Source organism: Hemiscyllium ocellatum, chromosome 31, assembly GCF_020745735.1.
Source record: "Hemiscyllium ocellatum isolate sHemOce1 chromosome 31, sHemOce1.pat.X.cur, whole genome shotgun sequence".
In the NCBI taxonomy this organism is placed as follows: Eukaryota; Metazoa; Chordata; class Chondrichthyes; order Orectolobiformes; family Hemiscylliidae; genus Hemiscyllium; species Hemiscyllium ocellatum.
Window position 1 is genome coordinate 46044924 of NC_083431.1, and position 20474 is coordinate 46065397.

The window sequence follows — 20474 nt, forward strand, 5'->3', positions numbered from 1 at the left end:
TGAGTGGTTAGTGTTGGGACTTGCACGATGCCCAGAAGCTACACTAGTCAGAGAGCAGGCTGAGTACACTGGGCTAGAACTGAGGGGCATAGAGCCTGGTGAGACTGGAGTGATCATTGTGTACAGGTCAGCTGAGCACAGTACTCAACAGATACGGAGTTTTGTTTTCTATCTAGGATGCATGTAAAAACAATTTTTTTTTATTTGTTGATGGGATGTAGACATTGCTGACTAGATCCGCAATTATCACCCGTCTCTAATTGTCCAGAGAGCAGTTAAGAGCCAACCACATTGGAATTGGTCTGGAGTCACATGTAGGACAGATCTGGTAAAGATGGCAGATTTCCTTCTCTAAAGGACATGAGTGAATTTGATGGTTTTTTTTAATGACGATTGACACTGGGAAAACCTGGACTGCACATTATGGGGGGGGGTGGAGGGACGGAATGTGATTGCACTGGTGAGGAAATTTACCAGGATGTTGCCAAGGTCTGGAGAGTCTTAATTATGAATAGAGAATGGACGGACTGGAATTGTTCTCGTTGGAGCAGAGGGGACTGAGGGGGACATGATTGAGATGTATCACATTATGGAGAGTCATGATAGAGTAGACAGGAAGGAACTATTCCCCTTAGTGGAGAGATCAGTGACCCATGAATGAAGGGGGAATTGGTTTCAGATAAGGGGCAGGAAGTTTAGTGGGGATATGAAGTAACCCGCAGGGCGGTGGGAATCTGGAACTCACTATCTTTAAGGTGAGAAACTCTCAAACATTGAAGAAATATTTTCGAAGTGCAATTGCAAGGCTACAGGCCAAATGCTGGAAAAAAGGGGTTTGAATAGTGGAACAGATGAGATGGGCTGAAGGATCATTTTCTGTACTGTATGCTTCCGTAACTCTACAGTCACCATCAGGCTAGCTGAGTGTTCCAGGTTCTTATTGAATTCATATTGCACCATCTGTCATGTGGGGATTGGGACGCTAGAACATGCGCTTGCAGTTCTGGATGACTCCCTCAGTGACATTACTGCCGGGAGGGCAGGTGCTATCTGAATTCATTCTTGATACCATCTTGTTTCACATTTGTGTTACAGTGCCCGCCTGGTCATTCTTCCCTGTGTTTTAGGTTACTCTCTGTGTCTGTTGCAGGTGGTGCCTTAGCGCACGCCTTCTTCCCCCGAAGAGGAGAAGCTCATTTTGACAACGACGAGAGGTGGTCTCTCAACCGCGGCAAAGGGAGGAACCTGTTCATCGTCACGGCCCACGAGATTGGCCACACCCTGGGCCTCGAGCACTCTCCCGTTAAAAACGCCCTAATGTCTCCATTTTACAAAAAGCTAGGCCGGGACTTCCTCCTCAGCTGGGATGACAAGATGGCCATTCAGAAACTGTACGGTAAGCCCGGCATTTCAATTACGCACTTCCTCTTCTTGACCTTTCATTTCACCCTTAACACTATCCATAAGATACAGAATTAGGCCATTCGGCCCATCGAGTCTGCTCCGCCATTCGATCATGGCTGAAATACTCGTCACCCCCATTTTCCTGCCTTCTCCCCATAACCCTTCAACCCATCACCAATTAAAAATCTGTCTAACTCACCATCTCGCACTTCGGGGGAGTGAATTCCACAGATTCACAACCCTTTGGGAGAAGTAGTTTCTCCTCAACCCAGATTTAAAGTTGCTCCTCCTTATTCTAAGACTATGACCTTTCGTCCCAGAATGCCCCACAAGAGGAAGCGTCCGCTCCAGGTCTATTTTATCCACTTCTTTTATCATCTTGAATACCTCAATTTGATCTCCCCTCACTCTTCTTAGTATAAGGCCTAAACTGTTCAATCTCTCTTCACACGACAAACCCTTCACCTCTGGAATCAATCCAGTGAACCTCCTCCGAATGCCTCCAATGCCTCTGCATGCTTTCCTCAAATGAGGAGACCAAAACTGTGCGCGATACATCAGGTGCAGTCTCACCAGTGCCTTGTACAGTTACAACAATACCTCCTAGACTTTATGGTCTATTCCTTTGGCTAGAAAAGCCAACATTTCAATCACTTCCTTTCTTTCCTGCTGTACCTGCATGGTAGCTTTCTGTGACTCATGAACGATGACACCCAGATCCAACACAAGGCAGTCAAAGGAAACCCCAGTGTTTAGCTTCAGTTAAAAATGTCGAGGAAAAATCGAGATCTGTAATGGAAGAGGCTGACAAAATCACAAAATTAAAAAAAAATTGTTTTCTACTCATTGATGGGTTGTGGGTATCATTGCTACTTTCTCTATGCTACTTTCTCCCCACCCCCACCCTCCTCTCACTTATCTCTCCACCCTTCTGCCTGTATTCCTGATGAAGGGCTTTTGCCCGATTTTACTGCTCCTCGGATGCTGCCTGAACTGCTGTGCTTTTCCAGCACCACTCTAATCTAGACTCTGGTTTCCAGCATCTGCAGACATTGTTGTTACCTTGTGGGTATCATTGTCTAGGTCAGCAGTAAACTCCCACAACTCTTGGCTGAATGGACACAAGTTTTCTCCTGCTATCAGTCACCTCAAACATCATCCTTCACGTTTCTAGTTACTTTGGAAGCAGTTTGACTCACCATAGATTTGACGAGTCACAGATTAGAGAGGTGTAGGGAGTACAGTGGAAATTATCACAGATTTAAGTCCGTGACAATGAGGTGACATTGTTAGCAGCTTGGTCCCTCATACAAGTGACTAGGTATCCACCTCTTTCTGTGGTTATTATTCATATTCACAAGATTGTCATAAACTGACCCAGAACACCAGAGAGAAAGAGAAAAAGAGAAAGAGAGATACAGATATTGTAAAACGCTAACTTACCTAAACTCTCAAACCCCATGAAATATGAATGGTTTGTAAACAATACTTGCACCAGACTGAAAGTAATTGCTCCCACTTTCAACTTAATTAAGACATCATTACATTAGGTCAGGAATTGGCAACAGCCTGATGGCATTTAACTTGACTGGAGTCTGATGGCACCTCAGCAGTTTTCTTTGATCATCATCCTTCCAGATGTAGACAGCTATTTGGGCCGATCTCATTAATCCATCTCCAATGACGGGCTTGCTCACACTGCCCATCCCCACTGCAGAAGCTATTTGATTCCAGGACTCTTGCCCCCATTCTATCCATGTATGTGTATGTGTCTGTGTGTGTGTCTGTGTGTGTATGTGTGTCTGTGTCTGTGTGTGTATCTGCGTGTGTGTCTGTGTATGTGTGTGTGTCTGTGTATGTGTCTGTGTGTATGTGTGTGTGTGTCTGTGTATGTGTCTGTGTATGTGTCTGAGTGTGTGTCTGTGTGTGTTTGTGTGTGTGTCTGTGTGTGTCTAAGTGTCTGTGTGTGTGTGTCTGTGTATGTGTGTGTGACTGTGTCTGTGTCTGTGTGTCCATGTATGTGTGTGTGTCTGTGTGTGTGTCTGTGTGTGTGTCTGTGTGTGTGTCTGTGTATGTGTATGTGTGTGTGACTGTGTCTGTGTCTGTGTATGTGTGTGTGTCTGTGTGTCCTTGTATGCGTGTGTCTTGTGTGTGTCTGTGTGTGTTAGTGTGTCTGTGTGTGTGTGTGTGTGTCTGTGTATGTGTGTGTGTGTGTCTGTGTATGTGTGTGTGTCTGTGTGTGTGTGTCTGTGTTAGTGTGTCTGTGTGAGTGTGTCTGTGTGTGTGTGTCTGTGTGTCTGTCTCCGTGTATGTGTGTGTCTGTGTGTGTGTCTGTGTTAGTGTGTCTGTGTATGTGTGTGTGTCTGTCTCCAGGCCAAAATTTACAATGTACCAGTGCTTTGTCCTACCATCACAGTTTAACTTGCAACAATATCGTGGGTTTTGCCTTTTCCCACTTCCGGTAGTAAAGAAAGAAATTGCATTTCAATAGCACCTGCACTGACTCCAGGATGTCCCAAAGTAATTTGGAGCCAGTTTGGTGATTTTGAAGGGTTACACACTGAGGTGATAATTCTGGATGAAGTCACCCTTCAGGCCTGAGAATTGGGGTTTGTGGTCATGTTTGTCTTTTCTCTTGGGGTTCTGGCTACGCTCTGTGAGGGCATTGGGAAATCAAGGAGATTTTCCCAGGCATTTCTTCAGACTTTCATCATCTTGGGGAGCACTTCCTCCCATGGTTTGTGTAGAGTAGGCTTTCTCTGGTTGACAGATCATGAATATCATACTGTACAGGAAGGGGAAAAGAGATGGGTTCCTTCAACATGTGGAAAAAATCCAAGATATCGGTGTGGCCTTCAACACTTGCAGGAATGAGGATTTCCCAAAATATCTTCAAAACATAGCTGATAATTACATGTTGATCTGCAGAACAACATTGGATTGTTAAACAGCAGTTAAATTCTTAGGACAGAAACAGTTAAACATTCAGACTTTTTGAGTAGGAACTGCAAAAATTGTTCATCTTGGATCCTTTAGTCCTTATGATTGACTTCCAAACAGACTCCCTCCGCTGGTACATGTGCGTATGGTGGACAAAAGTAGACAATAATGAAAAAAATAGTTTAGGGTGTAGGCTTTGCCGGCGAAGTCAGCATTTATTATCCATCCCTAATTGTTCTGAGAGTAGTTAAGAGTCAACTGTATTGTTGCAGATGTAGTCACATATAGGCCAGACCAGGTAAGGATGGCAGATTTCCTTCAGTAAAAGGCAGTAATGAACCAGACCTTTTTCACAACAGTTTACAATAGCCACGGGATCACCATTAGGCTAGCTCTTTATTTCAGATTTGGTCTTTTTCATTATTGAATTAAAATGTCACCAGCTACCAAAGTGAGGTTGGAATAATATCCCCAGAATTGGGGACTGAAGGGCCTGTACTGTTCTAGGTTCTTAATTGGCCTGAGGTTCTGGGTTACGAGTCTAGTGACATGACCATCTCATCTCATCTCATCATCATTGGCATCCCTCGTGGACGAGGATGACTCTTCACCGCTGTCAGGGTGGGATTGATGCAGAGCTTGTGGCAGCCATTACACTTGGGGGCAGAGACTGGTCACGGGAAGGGGTGAGTGGGGCAGCACGCTCCTTGCTCTGTTTTAGCTTGGCTTCGGCTTCTTCCCTATGGCAAGGTGTTCGATGCCTTCCCCAGCGCTCCTCCTCCTCCACTTTGGACTCTCTTGGGCCAGTGATTCCCAGGTGTCTGTGGGAATGCTGCACTTCCCCAGAGAGGCCTTGAGGGTATCCCTGACGCATTGCCTCTGTCCACCTGGGGCTCACTTACCATTTCAGAGCTGGGAGTAGAGCTTGGGGAGTCTCGTGTTGGTCATGGGGATGATGTGCCCAGCCAATCTAGGAGGTGTCAGTGTCTCGATTGTGGGGATGTTGGCCTGCTTGAGGACACTGGTGTTGGTACAGGATTCGCAGGACCTTGCGCAGGGCAGTGTTGGTGCCACTACATCACTGGTCAGGCAGCATCCAAGGAGCAGGAAAAGCCCTTCATCATGATTCCTGATAAAGGGTTTTTGCCCAAAACATCAATTTTCCTGTTCCTTGGATGCTGTCTGACCTGCTGTACTTCTCCAGTACCACTCTAATCTTGACTCTGATCTCCAGTATCTGCAGTCCTCACTTTCACCACTACGTCGCTGCCTATCCATCTCTAGATGTTACGCATAAACCAATGTTGACTGTGTTAGCAATAAGAACACTGGGCAAATTGGAACATTAAAGAGCCTTGCTGAGGGGAAGCAAGTAACATGAAGTGATGCCAGTTTATAGAAGGAGTGAGGTGGGATGGGAAGAGTGCGGGACGGGAATGCTAATCCCACGTCAGCCATTTCTGTCAATTTTTGAAAATTGAACTAAATCAACAAATGGATTTTAAACTCAGTGTGGCTGCTTTGTACCAAGCAGATGTGACACTGGTCAAATCTGTAAATGATCATCTTGCCCTCCACTCAGTTCGGTCCCCAAAGGACATTCCAGGGGTATCTTATCCATGTGGGTGGCTGAAAGGGCAGGAGACCAAGGTGGCTGGAGAAGCGAGAACACTGGCATTGGTGAGACGCAAAATTCTCAGCAAGTTACCAAGTTCCACCTCTACAGCCCAGGTCGAAGCTATTTGGCAAAATAATGTCACATGACAGGGGGAGGTCAGCCACCCCCAGTAACACCCTGTGATGGTCAATGCCTGGGATATTGGCAAGAGGGGGCCACCACAGACCGGGGGCAGGGTATGAAACGTGCACCAAAGTGGAAAATCTTCACGTAAATTACCGATGGTATTTATGGGACAATTATCATTTTTTCACAAAGCACCATCTGGATTGGCCTCTATGAATGGACTACTGTCTCTTCAAGAATTCCTGAGCTCAGCTACATTCCTGGAGATTAGAACTAAATTGCTTCTGTATTACTGTGTGAGATGGCAGATTAGACTGAGCTTCTGATAAGGCAGCTCAGTGCTGCAAGTTCGCAGAGTCTACGTGCAAACGACCAATACATTATGCCGGGGTTAACAGGCCCTGGTATGCTCGTGTACAAACAGAAATAGGGACTCTTGGAAATTAGGGACTCATGTAGGCAAATCCTTTATATATTGATCCTTGCATCCTCTCTCCTCCACACTGGCACTGAAAGGGTCTGGGAAGTGACATCGGTGGATAGTTGTTTCAAACAATCCTTTTCATTGGCTCTTCACAACTGTCCAATCACTTCACTGCCCAGACCCCTATCAGTGCCAGTGTTGGTCAGTTAGAGATTAAAAAAACTGCAGATGCTGGAAATCCACGGTAGACGTGCAGGAGGCTGGGTTTGACTCTGGCTCAGTGCTGGCACTTTCACCAGGGCATTTGGGGTTCAAACCCTATTCCAGAGATGCAAACACTGAATGTAACCGGCATTCAAGGGCAGTACCCTAGGTGGCACGGTGGCTAGCACTGATGCCTCAAAGTGCCACGGGTTCGATTCCAGCCTCGGGGTGAATAACAGCCCACCCAGACTCAACCCATCCCTGTAACCCTGCATTGACCACAGCTCATCCACCGAGCCTGCACAACTGTGGACAGTGTGGGTATATTTATCCCTGACTAATGCACCTAACCTACACATCCTGATCACTATGGGCAATTTAGCATGGCCAATCCACCTGACCTGCACATCTTTGGACTGTGGGAAGAAACCAGAGCACCCGGAGGAAACCCACGCAGACACGGGGAGAATGTGCAAACTCCACACAGACAGTCGCCCGAGGGTGGGATCAAACCAAGGTCCCTGGCTCTGTGAGGCAGCAGTGCTAACCACTAAGCCACTGTGCTGCCAAACAGGCTGCTACATTAATGCACACCGTTGTTGGTGTTTGCACCTATTCTAGTCGATGGCATAAACAACAGAAATGGAGTAGAGTTCCCAGGAAGATTGACCTGGGATCTCCAGTAATTGATGTTCAATCTTCAGGACACTGCTGTGGGCGACCACAGAATCAAAAACACAGGGACATGAAGAAGGCTTGCTTTGTTTTTGTCACTTTGTTCCAACATTTCTCTTGGCCAGATATAAAAATATTGAAATGGGGAAAGAGAAAACTCTTCAGGTAACAGCCAAGCCTCGTCTGACTGTGTTCTGAGAGACAGTCTGACACAGGGAGAGGTGTACGGCTGATGAATGGTCAGAGTATGGGGCAAGGCCCATGTGAAGAAATCTCCAGGATTTCTAACAAACAGCAGCAGGAATTGCTGGAGAAACTCAGCCAGTGTGGAGAGAGTAAAACAGTGATAACGTTTTGAGAGCAGTGACTCTTCTCTAGAACCTTTAACCTTTGTGTATGAGTGTTGGGACATCAGGTTGAGGTTTTACAGAACATTGGTGAGGTGTCTGCTGGAATACTGTGACCAGTTCTGGTCGTCCTGTTTATAGGAAGGACATTATTAGGCTGGAGAGGGTTTAGGAGACTTTTACCAGGATGTTGCTGGGAATGGAGGGTTTGAATTACAGGTACAGGCTGGATAGGCTGGGATTGTTTTCATTGGAGTGCAGAGGTTGAGGGATGAACTTATAGAGGTTTATAAAATCAGGAGGGGCACAGATAGGGTGATCTTTTCCCTAGGATGGGGGATTTCAAGACTAAGGGGCATATTTTCAAAGTGAGAACGCTTTAAAAAAGACATGGGGAACAACATTTTTCATCTGAGGGTGGTTCGTGTGTGGAATGAACTTCCAGAGGAAGTGGTGGATGTGGGAACGCTTACAACATTTAAAAGGCATTTGGACAGGTACGTTAATAATAAAATATGTGGAGGGGTATGGGTCAGGAGCAGGCGGGTGTGGGACTAGTTTAGTTTGGGAACCTGGTTAGCATGCACTGCTTGGTCTATTTCCGTGATCTCTGACTCTATCACTTTCATTTTGTCACAGTTGACTACCCTAACCATGGACATAGTTTGAGGTGCAAGTTCAAATGGTTAGCTTCCAGCTCCCTTTCCCTTCCAGACAGTGCTGGACATCCTGTCATTTTATCACCTATTTTCCACTTCTGTTCCTGTCACTCTGAGCCCTGACAAAGGAGGAAGATTGCAAGTTTCAGGCAAAGCTGAAGGGAAGGCACTTAATGTCAATCAACGTTAGTGAAAGGGTTAACTGAAGTAACTTGTGTTTTGAGGAGAAGATTTTCTGGTGTAATTAGGAAGAGCTAAACCATAAACATCCTAACAAGAAATCTGTGGGCATTTTCTAGCGTTACCGATGCAATCTGGACCGAGGCTGGGAGTCCCTGGACTGGCCTGGCGCCTGTCAGCCACTTTCCGCCTGTGAATGTGCTGTGGAGACTTGGCCTGTTATTGTTATCACAATCTCCATTAACCAAAACAGGCCCCAGGGCAACAGCAGGCCCTGGTTCATTGAGAGTTTGGGTAAACAGTTGTGAACTAAGTTATTAAATTGGGATACATTGAAATTAAATTATTTAGTTTTGTGGCCTTTTGGATAAAACCATTTGGCGATGATCAATATTTAGAATCCTGAGAATGAGGGAGCAGGCTATTCAGCCCACACTGGCCCTCCAAAGAGCATCCTTATAACCACACCCTCATCCTTATAACCCACATTTCCTACATCTAATCCACCTAAACCAGCATAGCTTTGGACTGTGGAAGAAAACCAGACCACGTGGAGGAAGCCCACGCACCTGGAGGAACATGCAAACTCCACACAGACAGTCACCCAAGGCTGGGATTGAACCCAGGCCCCTGGTGCTGTGAGGCAGCAGTGCTAACCACTGTGCCACTGAGCTTGACCACATGAACATGCAAACACAGAGGTTTCCTAAGAAGCAGCAAAGTTGGACTGAATTTGTTGCACTAAGTTGAGCTGTAATACACTGACCTACTCTTGTATTCCCACATACTCTATCTGCAGTGCTCTGTACTGTCTGTCATTCTGAACACCCCTCTCTCAGTGTCTGTATGTATTGGTTTGTCTCTCTGCTGCACCTCTCCTGCTGTGTGTCCCCCTCTAGCTGCCTGTGTGCAGGTCTCTCTGTCAGCCTTGCTGTGATGAATTTTATGTGGCTTTTGCCTCAGTTCAAGTTGCGTTGCATTTGTATTTTGAGGGTGTTTTGCTATGGTGCCTAGTGGGGTCTGTCACTGTGTCACATCCACACATGCTGTGTTAATGACCAACCCAAGGCCTCTCTCTCTCTCTCTCTCTCTCTCTCTCTCTGTACAGTTCTGACCTTGTCTTCCCGGAATGACTGGCCACTCATCGGATGTCCCAGAATCCAGCGGAAGCTCTAGAAGCCTGTTGTAAACCCAGACAGTGACAGTCAGGCTGGAGTGGCCCAGCACAGTCCCTGAGATTAGTGGACAGGCAGAGGGTGATTCAGTGGTGGGGGTGTCTCTGTACTTAATGGCACAGCAAAACAGCAGCATGGTGTGCTTGATATCTCTGGCTGAGGGACAAGGTAGGAAAAGGCAATGAAAGGTAGGGATGCTGTGATCAGAGTGGAGGCTCCAAGTGAGTGAATGCCATGATAGTGAGCAAAGAGCTTGGAGGTAGAGCCCGCAGCAGTCCATGAACTGGGTGTGTGTCCTTAAGAGTACAGTATCCTTGCTGAGTATTACACAAATAGTTACTTGCGCAGCTTCGAAGTCTCATATTGGAGATAGTTCCTGATATGTGTCAAATGTCAATGTTGGTGGATGCGGGTGCCCTGAGATTAGATTACTTACAGTGTGGAAACAGGCCCTTCGGCCCAACAAGTCCACACTGACCCTCCAAAGAGCAACCCACCCAGACCCATTCCCCTACACCTAACTCTATGGGCAATTTAGCATGGCCAATTCACCGAAGCTGCACATTTTTGGACTGTGGGAGGAAACCCACACAGACACGGGGAGAATGTGCAAACTCCACACAAACAGTTGCCCGAGGTGGGAATTGTACGCGGGTCTTTGGTGCTGTGAGGCAGCAGTGCTAACCTCTGAGCCACTGTGCTGCCCTGGGGCCCCACTGGGAGTTCTCTTTGAACCAAGCTGGGAGCTGAATCAACCAGCTGCAAACTTGGTTTCTCTGTATCAGACTCTCAACACTTCGCTACCCTGGTAGTATGGATGAGGCGAGTGAGGCGAGTGGGGTGAGTGAAGCGAGTGAGGTTAGTGAGATGAGTGAGGCGAGTGAGGCGAGTGGGGTGAGTGAGATGAGTGAGGTGAGTGAGGCGAGTGAGGCGAGTGGGGTGAGTGAAGCGAGTGAGGCGAGTGGGGTTAGTGAGGTGAGTGAGGTGAGTGGGGCAAGTGAGGCGAGTGAGGTGAGTGAGGCGAGTGAGGTGAGTGAAGCGAGTGAGGTTAGTGAGATGAGTGAAGCGAGTGAGGCGAGTGAGGTGAGTGAAGCGAGTGAGGTTAGTGAGATGAGTGAGGCGAGTGAAACGAGTGAGGCGAGTGAGGCGAGTGAGGCAAGTTAAGCGAGTGAGGCGAGTGAGGTGAGTGAGGCGAGTGAGGCGAGTGAGGTGAGTGAGGTGAGCGAAGCGAGTGACGTGAGTGAGGCGAGTGAGGTTAGTGAGGTGAGTGAGGTGAGTGAGATGAGTGAGGCGAGTGGGGCAAGTGAGGCGAGTGAGGTGAGTGAAGCGAGTGAGGTTAGTGAGATGAGTGAAGCGAGTGAGGTGAGTGAAGCGAGTGAGGTTAGTGAGATGAGTGAGGCGAGTGAGGCGAGTGAGGCAAGTTAAGCGAGTGAGGTGAGTGAGGCGAGTGAGGTGAGTGAGGTGTGTGAGGTGAGTGAGGTGTGTGAGGTGAGTGAGGCGAGTGAGGTGAGTGGGGTGAGCGAAGCGAGTGAGGTGAGTGAGGCGAGTGAGGCGAGTGGGGCATGTGAAGCGAGTGAGGCGAGTGAGGTGAGTGAAGCGAGTGAGGCGAGTGGGGCAAGTGGGGCAAGTGAAGCGAGTGAGGCGAGTGAGGTGAGTGAAGCGAGTGAAGCGAGTGAGGCGAGTGAGGTGAGTGAGGCGAGTGAAGCGAGTGAGGCGAGTGAGGTGAGTGAGAAGAGTGAGGCGAGTGAAACGAGTGAGGCGAGTGAGGCGAGTGAGGTGTGTGAGGTGTGTGGGGCAAGTGAAGCGAGTGAGGCGAGTGAGGTGAGTGAGGCGAGTGAGGTGAGTGAAGCGAGTGAGGTTAGTGAGATGAGTGAGGCGAGTGAGGCGAGTGAGGTGAGTGAAGCGAGTGAGGCGAGTGAGGCGAGTGAGGCGAGTGAAGCGAGTGAGGTGAGTGAGGCGAGTGAGGCGAGTGAGGCGAGTGAGGTGAGTGAGGTTAGTGAGATGAGTGAGGCGAGTGGGGCGAGTGGGGTGAGTGAGGTTAGTGAGATGAGTGAGGTGAGTGAGGCGAGTGAGGCGAGTGGGGTGAGTGAAGCGAGTGAGGCGAGTGGGGTGAGTGAAGCGAGTGAGGCGAGTGAGGTTAGTGAGGTGAGTGAGGTGAGTGAGGCGAGTGAGGTGAGTGAGGCGAGTGAGGCGAGTGGGGCATGTGAAGCGAGTGAGGCGAGTGAGGTGAGTGAAGCGAGTGAGGCGAGTGGGGCAAGTGAAGCGAGTGAGGCGAGTGAGGTGAGTGAAGCGAGTGAGGCGAGTGAGGTGAGTGAGGCGAGTGAAGCGAGTGAGGCGAGTGAGGCGAGTGAGGCGAGTGAAACGAGTGAGGCGAGTGAGGTGAGTGAAGCGAGTGAGGTTAGTGAGGCGAGTGAGGCGAGTGAGGTGAGTGAAGCGAGTGAGGCGAGTGAGGCGAGTGAGGCGAGTGAGGCGAGTGAGGCAAGTTAAGCGAGTGAGGCGAGTGAGGCGAGTGAGGTGTGTGAGGTGAGTGAGGTATGTGAGGTGAGTGAGGCAAGTGAGGTGAGTGGGGTGAGCGAAGCGAGTGAGGCGAGTGAGGTGAGTGAGGCGAGTGAGGCGAGTGAGGCGAGTGAGGCGAGTGAGATGAGTGACATGAGTGAGGTGAGTGAGGCGAGTGAGTTGAGTGAGGTGAGTGACGTAAGTGAGGCGAGTGAGGTGAGTGAGTTGAGTGAGGCGAGTGAGGTGTGTGAGGTGAGTGAGTTGAGTGAGATGAGTGACGTGAGTGAGGTGAGTGAGGCGAGTGAGTTGAGATGAGTGACGTGAGTGAGGTGAGTGAGGTGAGTGAGGCGAGTGAGGTGTGTGAGGTGAGTGACGTGAGTGAGGTGAGTGAGGCGAGTGGGGTGAGCGAAGCGAGTGAGGTGTGTGAGGTGAGTGAGGCGAGTGAGGTGTGTGAGGCGAGTGAGGCGAGTGAGATGAGTGACATGAGTGAGGTGAGTGAGGCGAGTGAGATGAGTGACGAGTGACGTAAGTGAGGCGAGTGAGGTGAGTGAGGTGTGTGAGGTGAGTGAGTTGAGTGAGATGAGTGACGTGAGTGAGGTGAGTGAGGCGAGTGAGTTGAGATGAGTGACGTGAGTGAGGTGAGTGAGGCGAGTGAGGCGAGTGAGGCGAGTGAGGCGAGTGAGGCGAGTGAGTTGAGTGAGGCGAGTGAGGCGAGTGAGTTGAGTGAGGCGAGTGAGTTGAGTGAGTTGAGTGAGGTGAGTGAGGCGAGTGAGTTGAGTGAGGAGAGTGAGTTGAGTGAGGCGAGTGAGGCGAGTGAGGTGAGTGAGGTGAGTGAGGCTGTTTGCGGTGTATTGAACAAGCACTAATTCCCTGGAATTGACCACTGCCTGCTGCTTATTGAGAGACTAGCCTCGCTGCTTGTGAAAATTATAAACGATACGCTCCCAGCGTTGAGACAGGCCTGACTGGACTTCTCTTTGCATTCTTCCACACATCTCCCACAGCCCATACCCCTCCGTACCTTTCCCATCCACGGAGCTGTCCAAATGTTTCTTACATCGCAAAATTGTACTCAGCTCCACCATTATCTCTGGCAGCCTACTCTCAGTACTCATCACCCGCTGTATGAAAATATTGCCTCTCAAGACCATTTTATATCTCTTCCCTCTCACCTTAAACCTACCATGGGAAAAAGCTGTTCGCTATCTACCTTATCTATACCTCTCATGATTTTCTCGACCTCCATGAGGTCACCCCTCAGTCTCCTATACTCCAGGGAAAAAAAGTCCCAACTTATCCAACCTCTCCTGATAACTCAAACCCTTAAGTTCAGGTAGCATTCTAGTAAATATTTTCTGCACTCCTTCCAGTTTAATAATAACCTTTCTATAGTAGGGCAACCAGACCTGCACATAGTCCTCCAAATGTGGCCTCACCAATGTCTTGAACAGCTGCAATAAGACATCCCAACTCCTGTACTCAATACCCTGAGTTATACATAGCTAAAATCAAACCAGTGTATTCCGGTGGCGGTCAGACTGTGGTACAGTGAAGCACAGAGACAGAGAGAGGAGAGTGGAGCAGTAAGATATCAGATTGAGCACAGCCGCAGAAATGTTGTGAAAGCTGTCAGAGAGATTTATGAGGATGACAGGAGGAGGAGGAGGAGTGTGGGGGAGGTCGCATTCCTGAATCACAAGGAAAAGCTTTCAAAATGTCATTGGACGGAGTGCCTGCCCTTTCCCAATGCCCTGTACTGCTGTGACCCATGTTACATTTGCGCCAATGCTTTAAAACTGTGACTCTTGTGCCATGCACACGCACCCCTTGAAGGTTGGCCAGTTTAACTCTGCTTTCTCCATTGGGAAATGTCAGAAGGTAGGAAATAGCAGCAGGAACAGGCCATTCAGCCCCTTGGGTCTGTTCTATCCTTCGATAAAACCTTCGACCTTAATACCATTTTCACTCACAACCCCGACACACCCTGATATCTTTGATATCGATCAGTCTGTCTTGAATTCAGGGAGAAAGAGAGGATTGCAAATGCTGGAGATCAGAGTCAAAAAGTGATTCCTGATGAAGAACTTAGGCTCGAACCATCGATTCTCCTGCTCCTCGGGTGCTGCCTGACCGGCTGTGCTTTTCCAGTGCCACACTTTTTGACTCTGTCTTGAATATATTCAACGGTTGAGCTTTCACAGGCTGAGGTAGAGAATTTCAAACATTCCCTTCCCTCTGAGTGAAAAAAAACATTCCTCATCTCAATTTTAAATTGGCCAGTTGCTTATTTTGAGGCTGTGTCCTCAGTTCTGGATCCCCCTTTTGCCCTGCCCACCTTCCCAGCCAGAGGAGAAATCCTTCTTACGTTTGTCCTTGTGAGAATTTTGCATGTTCCAGTCGGGTCACCCCGTGTTCTGCCAAATCGCAGAGAGGACATGCCTAGTCTTCTCAGATGATGGCCCCACCATTCCCACAATCCCAAGCAGTCCATAGGTGGCTATTGTGTTCTCGTGAGATGTCAGTCCAAAGTTCGCAACCCTGCTTCCCCCCCTCCCCCCCCCCGCCCCCCCCACCAAGGTTATGGAAGCAAACTGAGAATAGCTCCAGGAAAATTCATGGACCAGAGCTCTCCTATTTTCCCCACATCCCAATCTGACCAAAAACCTTTGGGGATGGGGAGGAGTGGTTTATGGGTGGATCTTGAAGGATCTGGGGGATGGAGCTCTGAGAGCTATGGTGCTTTGATTCAGGGTGGGGTCACTGTTCTGTTTGGGGCCCTCTGTGCTCTGGCTGGGGGTGGGACTGTTATTTCTGGCCTTGGCCCTGACTGTATTCTTTGACTCTCTCCTGAGGGTAGAAGAGTTCTCCTCAGGCCAGTATTCATCCCTCATTAGGCAGCACCATCAAAAATGGACTCTGATTGATAAACCAATCATTAAACTCATATTTAATCATTATCACCTTGCCCACTGTGGGATCTTGCTGTGTGTAAATGGACTGTCTCCACTTCAGTTACGCTTCAAAAATTCTTCATTGGGTGTAAGGTGCTTTGGGCCATGATGAAGTTGTGGAAGGCGCTACATAAATGCAGGACTCCTTTCTTCTTGGGGCTAGCTCTGGGTAGTTCACTGCACAAGGTTCAGCGGAGAGTATTTGCCTTGTCCCTGTTCGTTCTGCATCACATCACAAAGGAAAACCGATGTTCAAGGTGTGGGGAGTCAGAGAGATCCCATTGAGCATGTGCACAGCTCAGGGAGGAGGACTGAGTCCTGCCTCTGCTGAGGGAGCTGAGCGAAGTCAGGCTTCAGCTTCCAGGTGGACTCCTGGGAGGGTGCGCTTTGAGGCCTTGGAGCTGGAGAATGTTCAAATCAGCCGTCATTATTGGCTGCTATCACTATCATCGAACTGATAGGAATTACAGCCCAGAGACAGGATGTTTGTCTCAGCCAGTCAGTTCCTGAGCTTGTTAATCCCTTTGTGTCTGCACTATTCCCAAATCACTCTGTCTCTCCCTCTTTCTCTCTCTCTCACTGTCTCTCCAGTGTCTCTCTCTTTCTCCCTCGCCCCTTCTCTCCCTCTATCCATCCCTTCTCTCTCTCCTTCTCTCCCTCTCGTTCTTTCATCCATCTTTTGTGTCAGTGCAGAGCCAGCCTAGATCTGTTACAGTAAATAAACACAGCATTATACAGCCCTCTGTGCAAAACAAAATATCCTCTATTCATCTCGGGCCTGTTTGATTTAATATTATGTCCCGTGGCCTGTTCTTCCAGAACTTTCTATCCCAGGAAATGGTCTGGCAGTACAAGCATGCTGACAGTCCAGTGAAGTACTGAGGGAGAGCTATACTGTTGGAGTTGCTTGTCCTGTATATCCACACCACATTCCCACACTCTCCCCATACTCCTTCGATGCCTTTCTTGAATGTTCTCAGTGACCTGGCCTCCACAACCTCCTCTGGAAGGAAATTCTCACAGTTTGACCACCCTCTGGGTGAGAAAACCTTTTCCTGTCTCAGCCCTAAATAGTCTATCCTCATCTCCTGAGACTGTGTCCCTTGGTTCTAGACCCCCAACCGGGGGAACATTGTCCCTTTATCTACTTTGTCCAGCCCTGTTAGAGTTTTACACATTTCAGTCAGATTCCCTCTCATCCCCCTAAACTCTAATGAATACAAGCCCAGTCAGTGCACAGGACTTTTGGAATCCTGCATTCAGTTCTGGTCTCCCTGCTACAGGAAAGATGTTGTGAAACTTGAAAAGGTTCGGAAAAGATTGACAAGGATGTTGCCAGGGTTGGAGGGTTTGAGCTACAGGGAGAGGCTGAACAAGCTGGGGCTGTTTTCCCCGGAGTGTCAGAGCCTGAGGGGTGACCTTGTAGAGGTTTATAAAATCATTAGGGGAATGGATAAGGTGCACAGAGAAGGTCTTTTCCCTGGGGTTGGGGAGTCCAGAACTAGAGGGCACAAGTTTAGGGTGAGAGGGGAAAGATATAAAAGAGACCTAAGGGGTAACCTTTTCACGCAGAGGGTGGTACGTGTTTGGAACAAGCTGCCAGAGGAAGTGGTGGAGGCTGGTACAATTGCAACGTTTAAAAGGTATTTAGATGGGTATATGAATAGGAAGGGTTTGGAGGGAGGTGGGACAAATGCTGACAAATGGGACTAGATTCGTTTAGGATATCTGGTCGGCATGGATGAGTTGGACTGAAGGCCCTATTTTCATGCTGTATGACTGTATGGGACTGTCCTGCTATCCCTGGTGTTAGCCCAGTGAACCACACAGCATTGCTGTGTTAGGTTTGGAATTCTTTTCTCTAGAGAACACTGGAGATTGGGTCATTGTGTTAAAATTTGAGTTCGATGGAGTTTTTGACCAGAAGAGAGTAGAGGGGTATAGGTGGGGTGGGTGAGCTGGGAGGCAGGAAAATGTAGTTGAAGCCACAGTCAGATGGATTATTGGAGCAGGGCCTGAGGGGCTGAATGGCCTACTCCTGCTATTCCCCCTGTCTTTATTCTGTCCCCATCGCTACATTGCTGCTGTGTGCTGATTCTAACTGACCCCCAAGACGGTGGAAGTCAGCCAGGGGCACGATGCCCACTGTGGCTCTGTGGAGGTGTGGATGAGGTGTCGGACAGGGAGACAGGTCCCCAGTGAAGCTGCAGCACCAGATAAATCCAGTGGAGTCAGCCTGGGGGCGGGGAGGGAGCTGGCCACGGTACTCCGGGGGTTAAAGAGACCGTGTCAAAGCCTTCTCGCCAAGCAGACTGTGTGGCGGGCGTGTGGGGTAATGTGGTGTTCCAGTCACTGCCTTCATTCATGCTCAGTACGCAGAAACCCAGCCTGCAACTCCCCCGAGCCGAGTTTGGAATGAACCTTCTCAGCAGTTCTTCCTCTCTCTCCCTCTCTTTCTGTTTCAGGAGAACCGCTGCGTGAGCCTGTGCTGCAGCTGCCCGGAAAGTTGCTGACCTTTTTCCAGAATGCAGCCGAGCACGCCAAGCCCAGAATCCCATCAGATGACCATCTGCCTCCCTCCTACTGCCAGACCCACTTTGACACCATCACTAAGGGTAAGAGTTCACCCTCACAGTTTGACAGAATATAAAATGTAGTGGAAATCTAACATTGACACTTTGACAAGAGAAACCAGTGTTCCTCTGCCCCCACATTGTCTCCTGAGGGAAGGAAAGAGATTTGTATATGGACAGAGCCAATCACAGAAAACTCTGTCAGTCCTCGGTGGGTCTGTGCAGAGAATAAAAGATATTCCACTGCAACATGCAATAAATAGAGCAAAACAAAGGGACATGGTAATGCTGTTGACTAGCTGTAGTCCACAAAGAGCCATAGACGTTGCTCTCCAGTACAGCGGGACCATTGGTTACATAGAGCCTGACTGTAACCACTCACCAAGCGTGGGACAAAGTGAGGAGGGAGCCTACCATCAAATATCACACGCATGTCACACACCACACACACTCTCTCACACACTCTCTCTCTCACACACACACACACACACACACACACACACACACACACACACACACACACACACACACACACACACACCCTTAACACAGACACATCTGACACACACACACACTTTCACACCCGCACACTATGATGTGGAGGAATTTGGAAGCTTGTCCTTCTAAATGAACCTGTTGGACTATAACCCGGTGTTGTGTGATTTTTAATTTTATACGCACACTCGACATGCACACACATGCCTGACACACAGACACACACCTGATGCATTTACCACACATAATCAGCATACACACACGCAAACACAACAGTCACACACAACATACATTCTTACATCCACAAACACACACTCAGACACAGACACGCACAAACACACACATTCTCTCTCACTCACTCACTCACCAACACGCACACTCTGAACACTAACACACATGCATGTATGATAGACTGATGAATATGTGTACACACACTACATTCATGTGTGTGACACACCCACATATGCAAACACTCATTCAGACACACATGCACATACATATACATGTGCAAACACAAAGACATATGCAGGTATGCACTCGTATGTAGACACACACACACACACACACACACACACGCTTGAATTCACGCATATGTACTCACACATACCAATGAAAAGAAATTGGATTGCCATCTAGTGGGAACAAGAGGAATGGCCGGAGTGAGATTGGAATGAAACTGCAAAAGGCTAAAAGAGAGAAGGGGAGGCACCTCCGACTGACCGTGTGTGAGAATAGATTAGAGTGGTGCTGGAAAAGCACAGCAGGTCAGGCAGCATCCGAGGTGCAGGAAAATCGTCGTTTTGGGCAAAAGCCTTTCATCAGGAGAACAGTTAATGGGGGCTGGTGGAAGATTAGATTAGATTAGATTACTTTCAGTGTGGAAACAGGCCCTTCGGCCCAACAAGTCCACACCGACCCGCCGAAGCGCAACCCACCCAGACCCCTACATTTACCCCTTCACCTAAGATATACATTAAAACCTGACAAAGCAATCTGGGTATAACTGAAAGTCTTCAGTTTTTGCAGGATCTCTCACTGTAACCCCAGCAAAAACACTGATGTGATAGCATAACCATTTGACGCCACTTTACTGGGGTTCAGTGCTGCTGTGCTTCACTCAGTATCACTGTCCCATGGTCAGGCAGCTGTAGTTTCAGGCCCCACTGCAGAGACATGAGCAATGAACCGGGCGGCACGGTGGCACAGTGGTTAGCACTGCTGCCTCACAGCGCCAGAGACCCGGCTTCAATTCCCGCCTCAGGCGACTGACTGTGTTGGAGTATGCACGTTCTCCCCATGTCTGCGTGGGTTTCCTCCGGGTGCTCTGGTCTCCTCCCACAGTCACAAAGATGTGCGGGTCAGGTGAATTGACCATGCTAAATTGCCCCTAGTGTTAGGTAAGGGGTAAATGTAGGGATATGGGGGGTTTCGCTTTGGCGGGTCGGTGTGGACTTGTTGGGCCGAAGGGCCTGTTTCCACACTGTAAGTAATCTAATCTAATCAATGTCCACTGTTAGTACCGAGGGAGTGCTGCACTGTCACATGTGCTGTCATACACTGATCTCCACCTGATGCTCTGTCTGCCTTCTCGAGTGAATGTACAACTCCCTGCGACACTGCTCTAGCTCGTGAGTTGGCCGTTATTTATCCCAGAAACACAACAGTATGAAACAGATAACCTGTTTATTGCCGATAATGGGAGCTTCTGTGCACAAATACGTAACTCCAACTTCGAAGGTAAAGCTGTAATGTGCTTTGGGATGTCCTGAAACTGTGAAAGGTGTTGCAGAGATTTGAGCTTTTCTGACTTGCCACAAGTTTCACAGGGAACCTCTCTCAGGGCTGTCTGTTTGGGTAGATCTATAACAGTGAGCTAGAGATGCTTGAGACACTGAGGAACCTGAAACAAGCTGATAACCACTCCTTACAGCGGCGGGATTCTGAATATGCATCTGTTTGTTGCTCCTGTGCAGATTTAAAACAAAATATTTACATATTCCGAGGAGCAGATTACTGGAAAATCTCAAAAGACGGGAATATAAAGGGCCCTCTGTCAATCCAGAAGAGCTGGCCTGAGCTGCCCTCAGCTATTGAGGCAGCTGCTGTGTCGGATAAGGAAGGGAAATTCTACTTCTTCAGAGGTAAAGTGACCACACTCACATCACTCAAAGCCCTGCTCAGACTGTGATCAGGTGATCCCTGAGATC

The 20474-nt window shown here is 48.6% G+C and overlaps 1 protein-coding gene across 1 annotated transcript in view; it reads left to right on the forward strand.

Moving 5' to 3' along the window:
* mmp28 (matrix metallopeptidase 28) overlaps positions 1-20474 on the forward strand; it is a 102692-nt gene that overhangs the window by 78777 nt on the left and 3441 nt on the right. The window contains exons 5-7 of the mRNA XM_060848002.1: positions 1151-1396; positions 17665-17814; positions 20241-20408. Coding sequence (XP_060703985.1) covers positions 1151-1396; positions 17665-17814; positions 20241-20408 — 564 coding nt within the window. The remainder of the gene's footprint in view (positions 1-1150; positions 1397-17664; positions 17815-20240; positions 20409-20474) is intronic.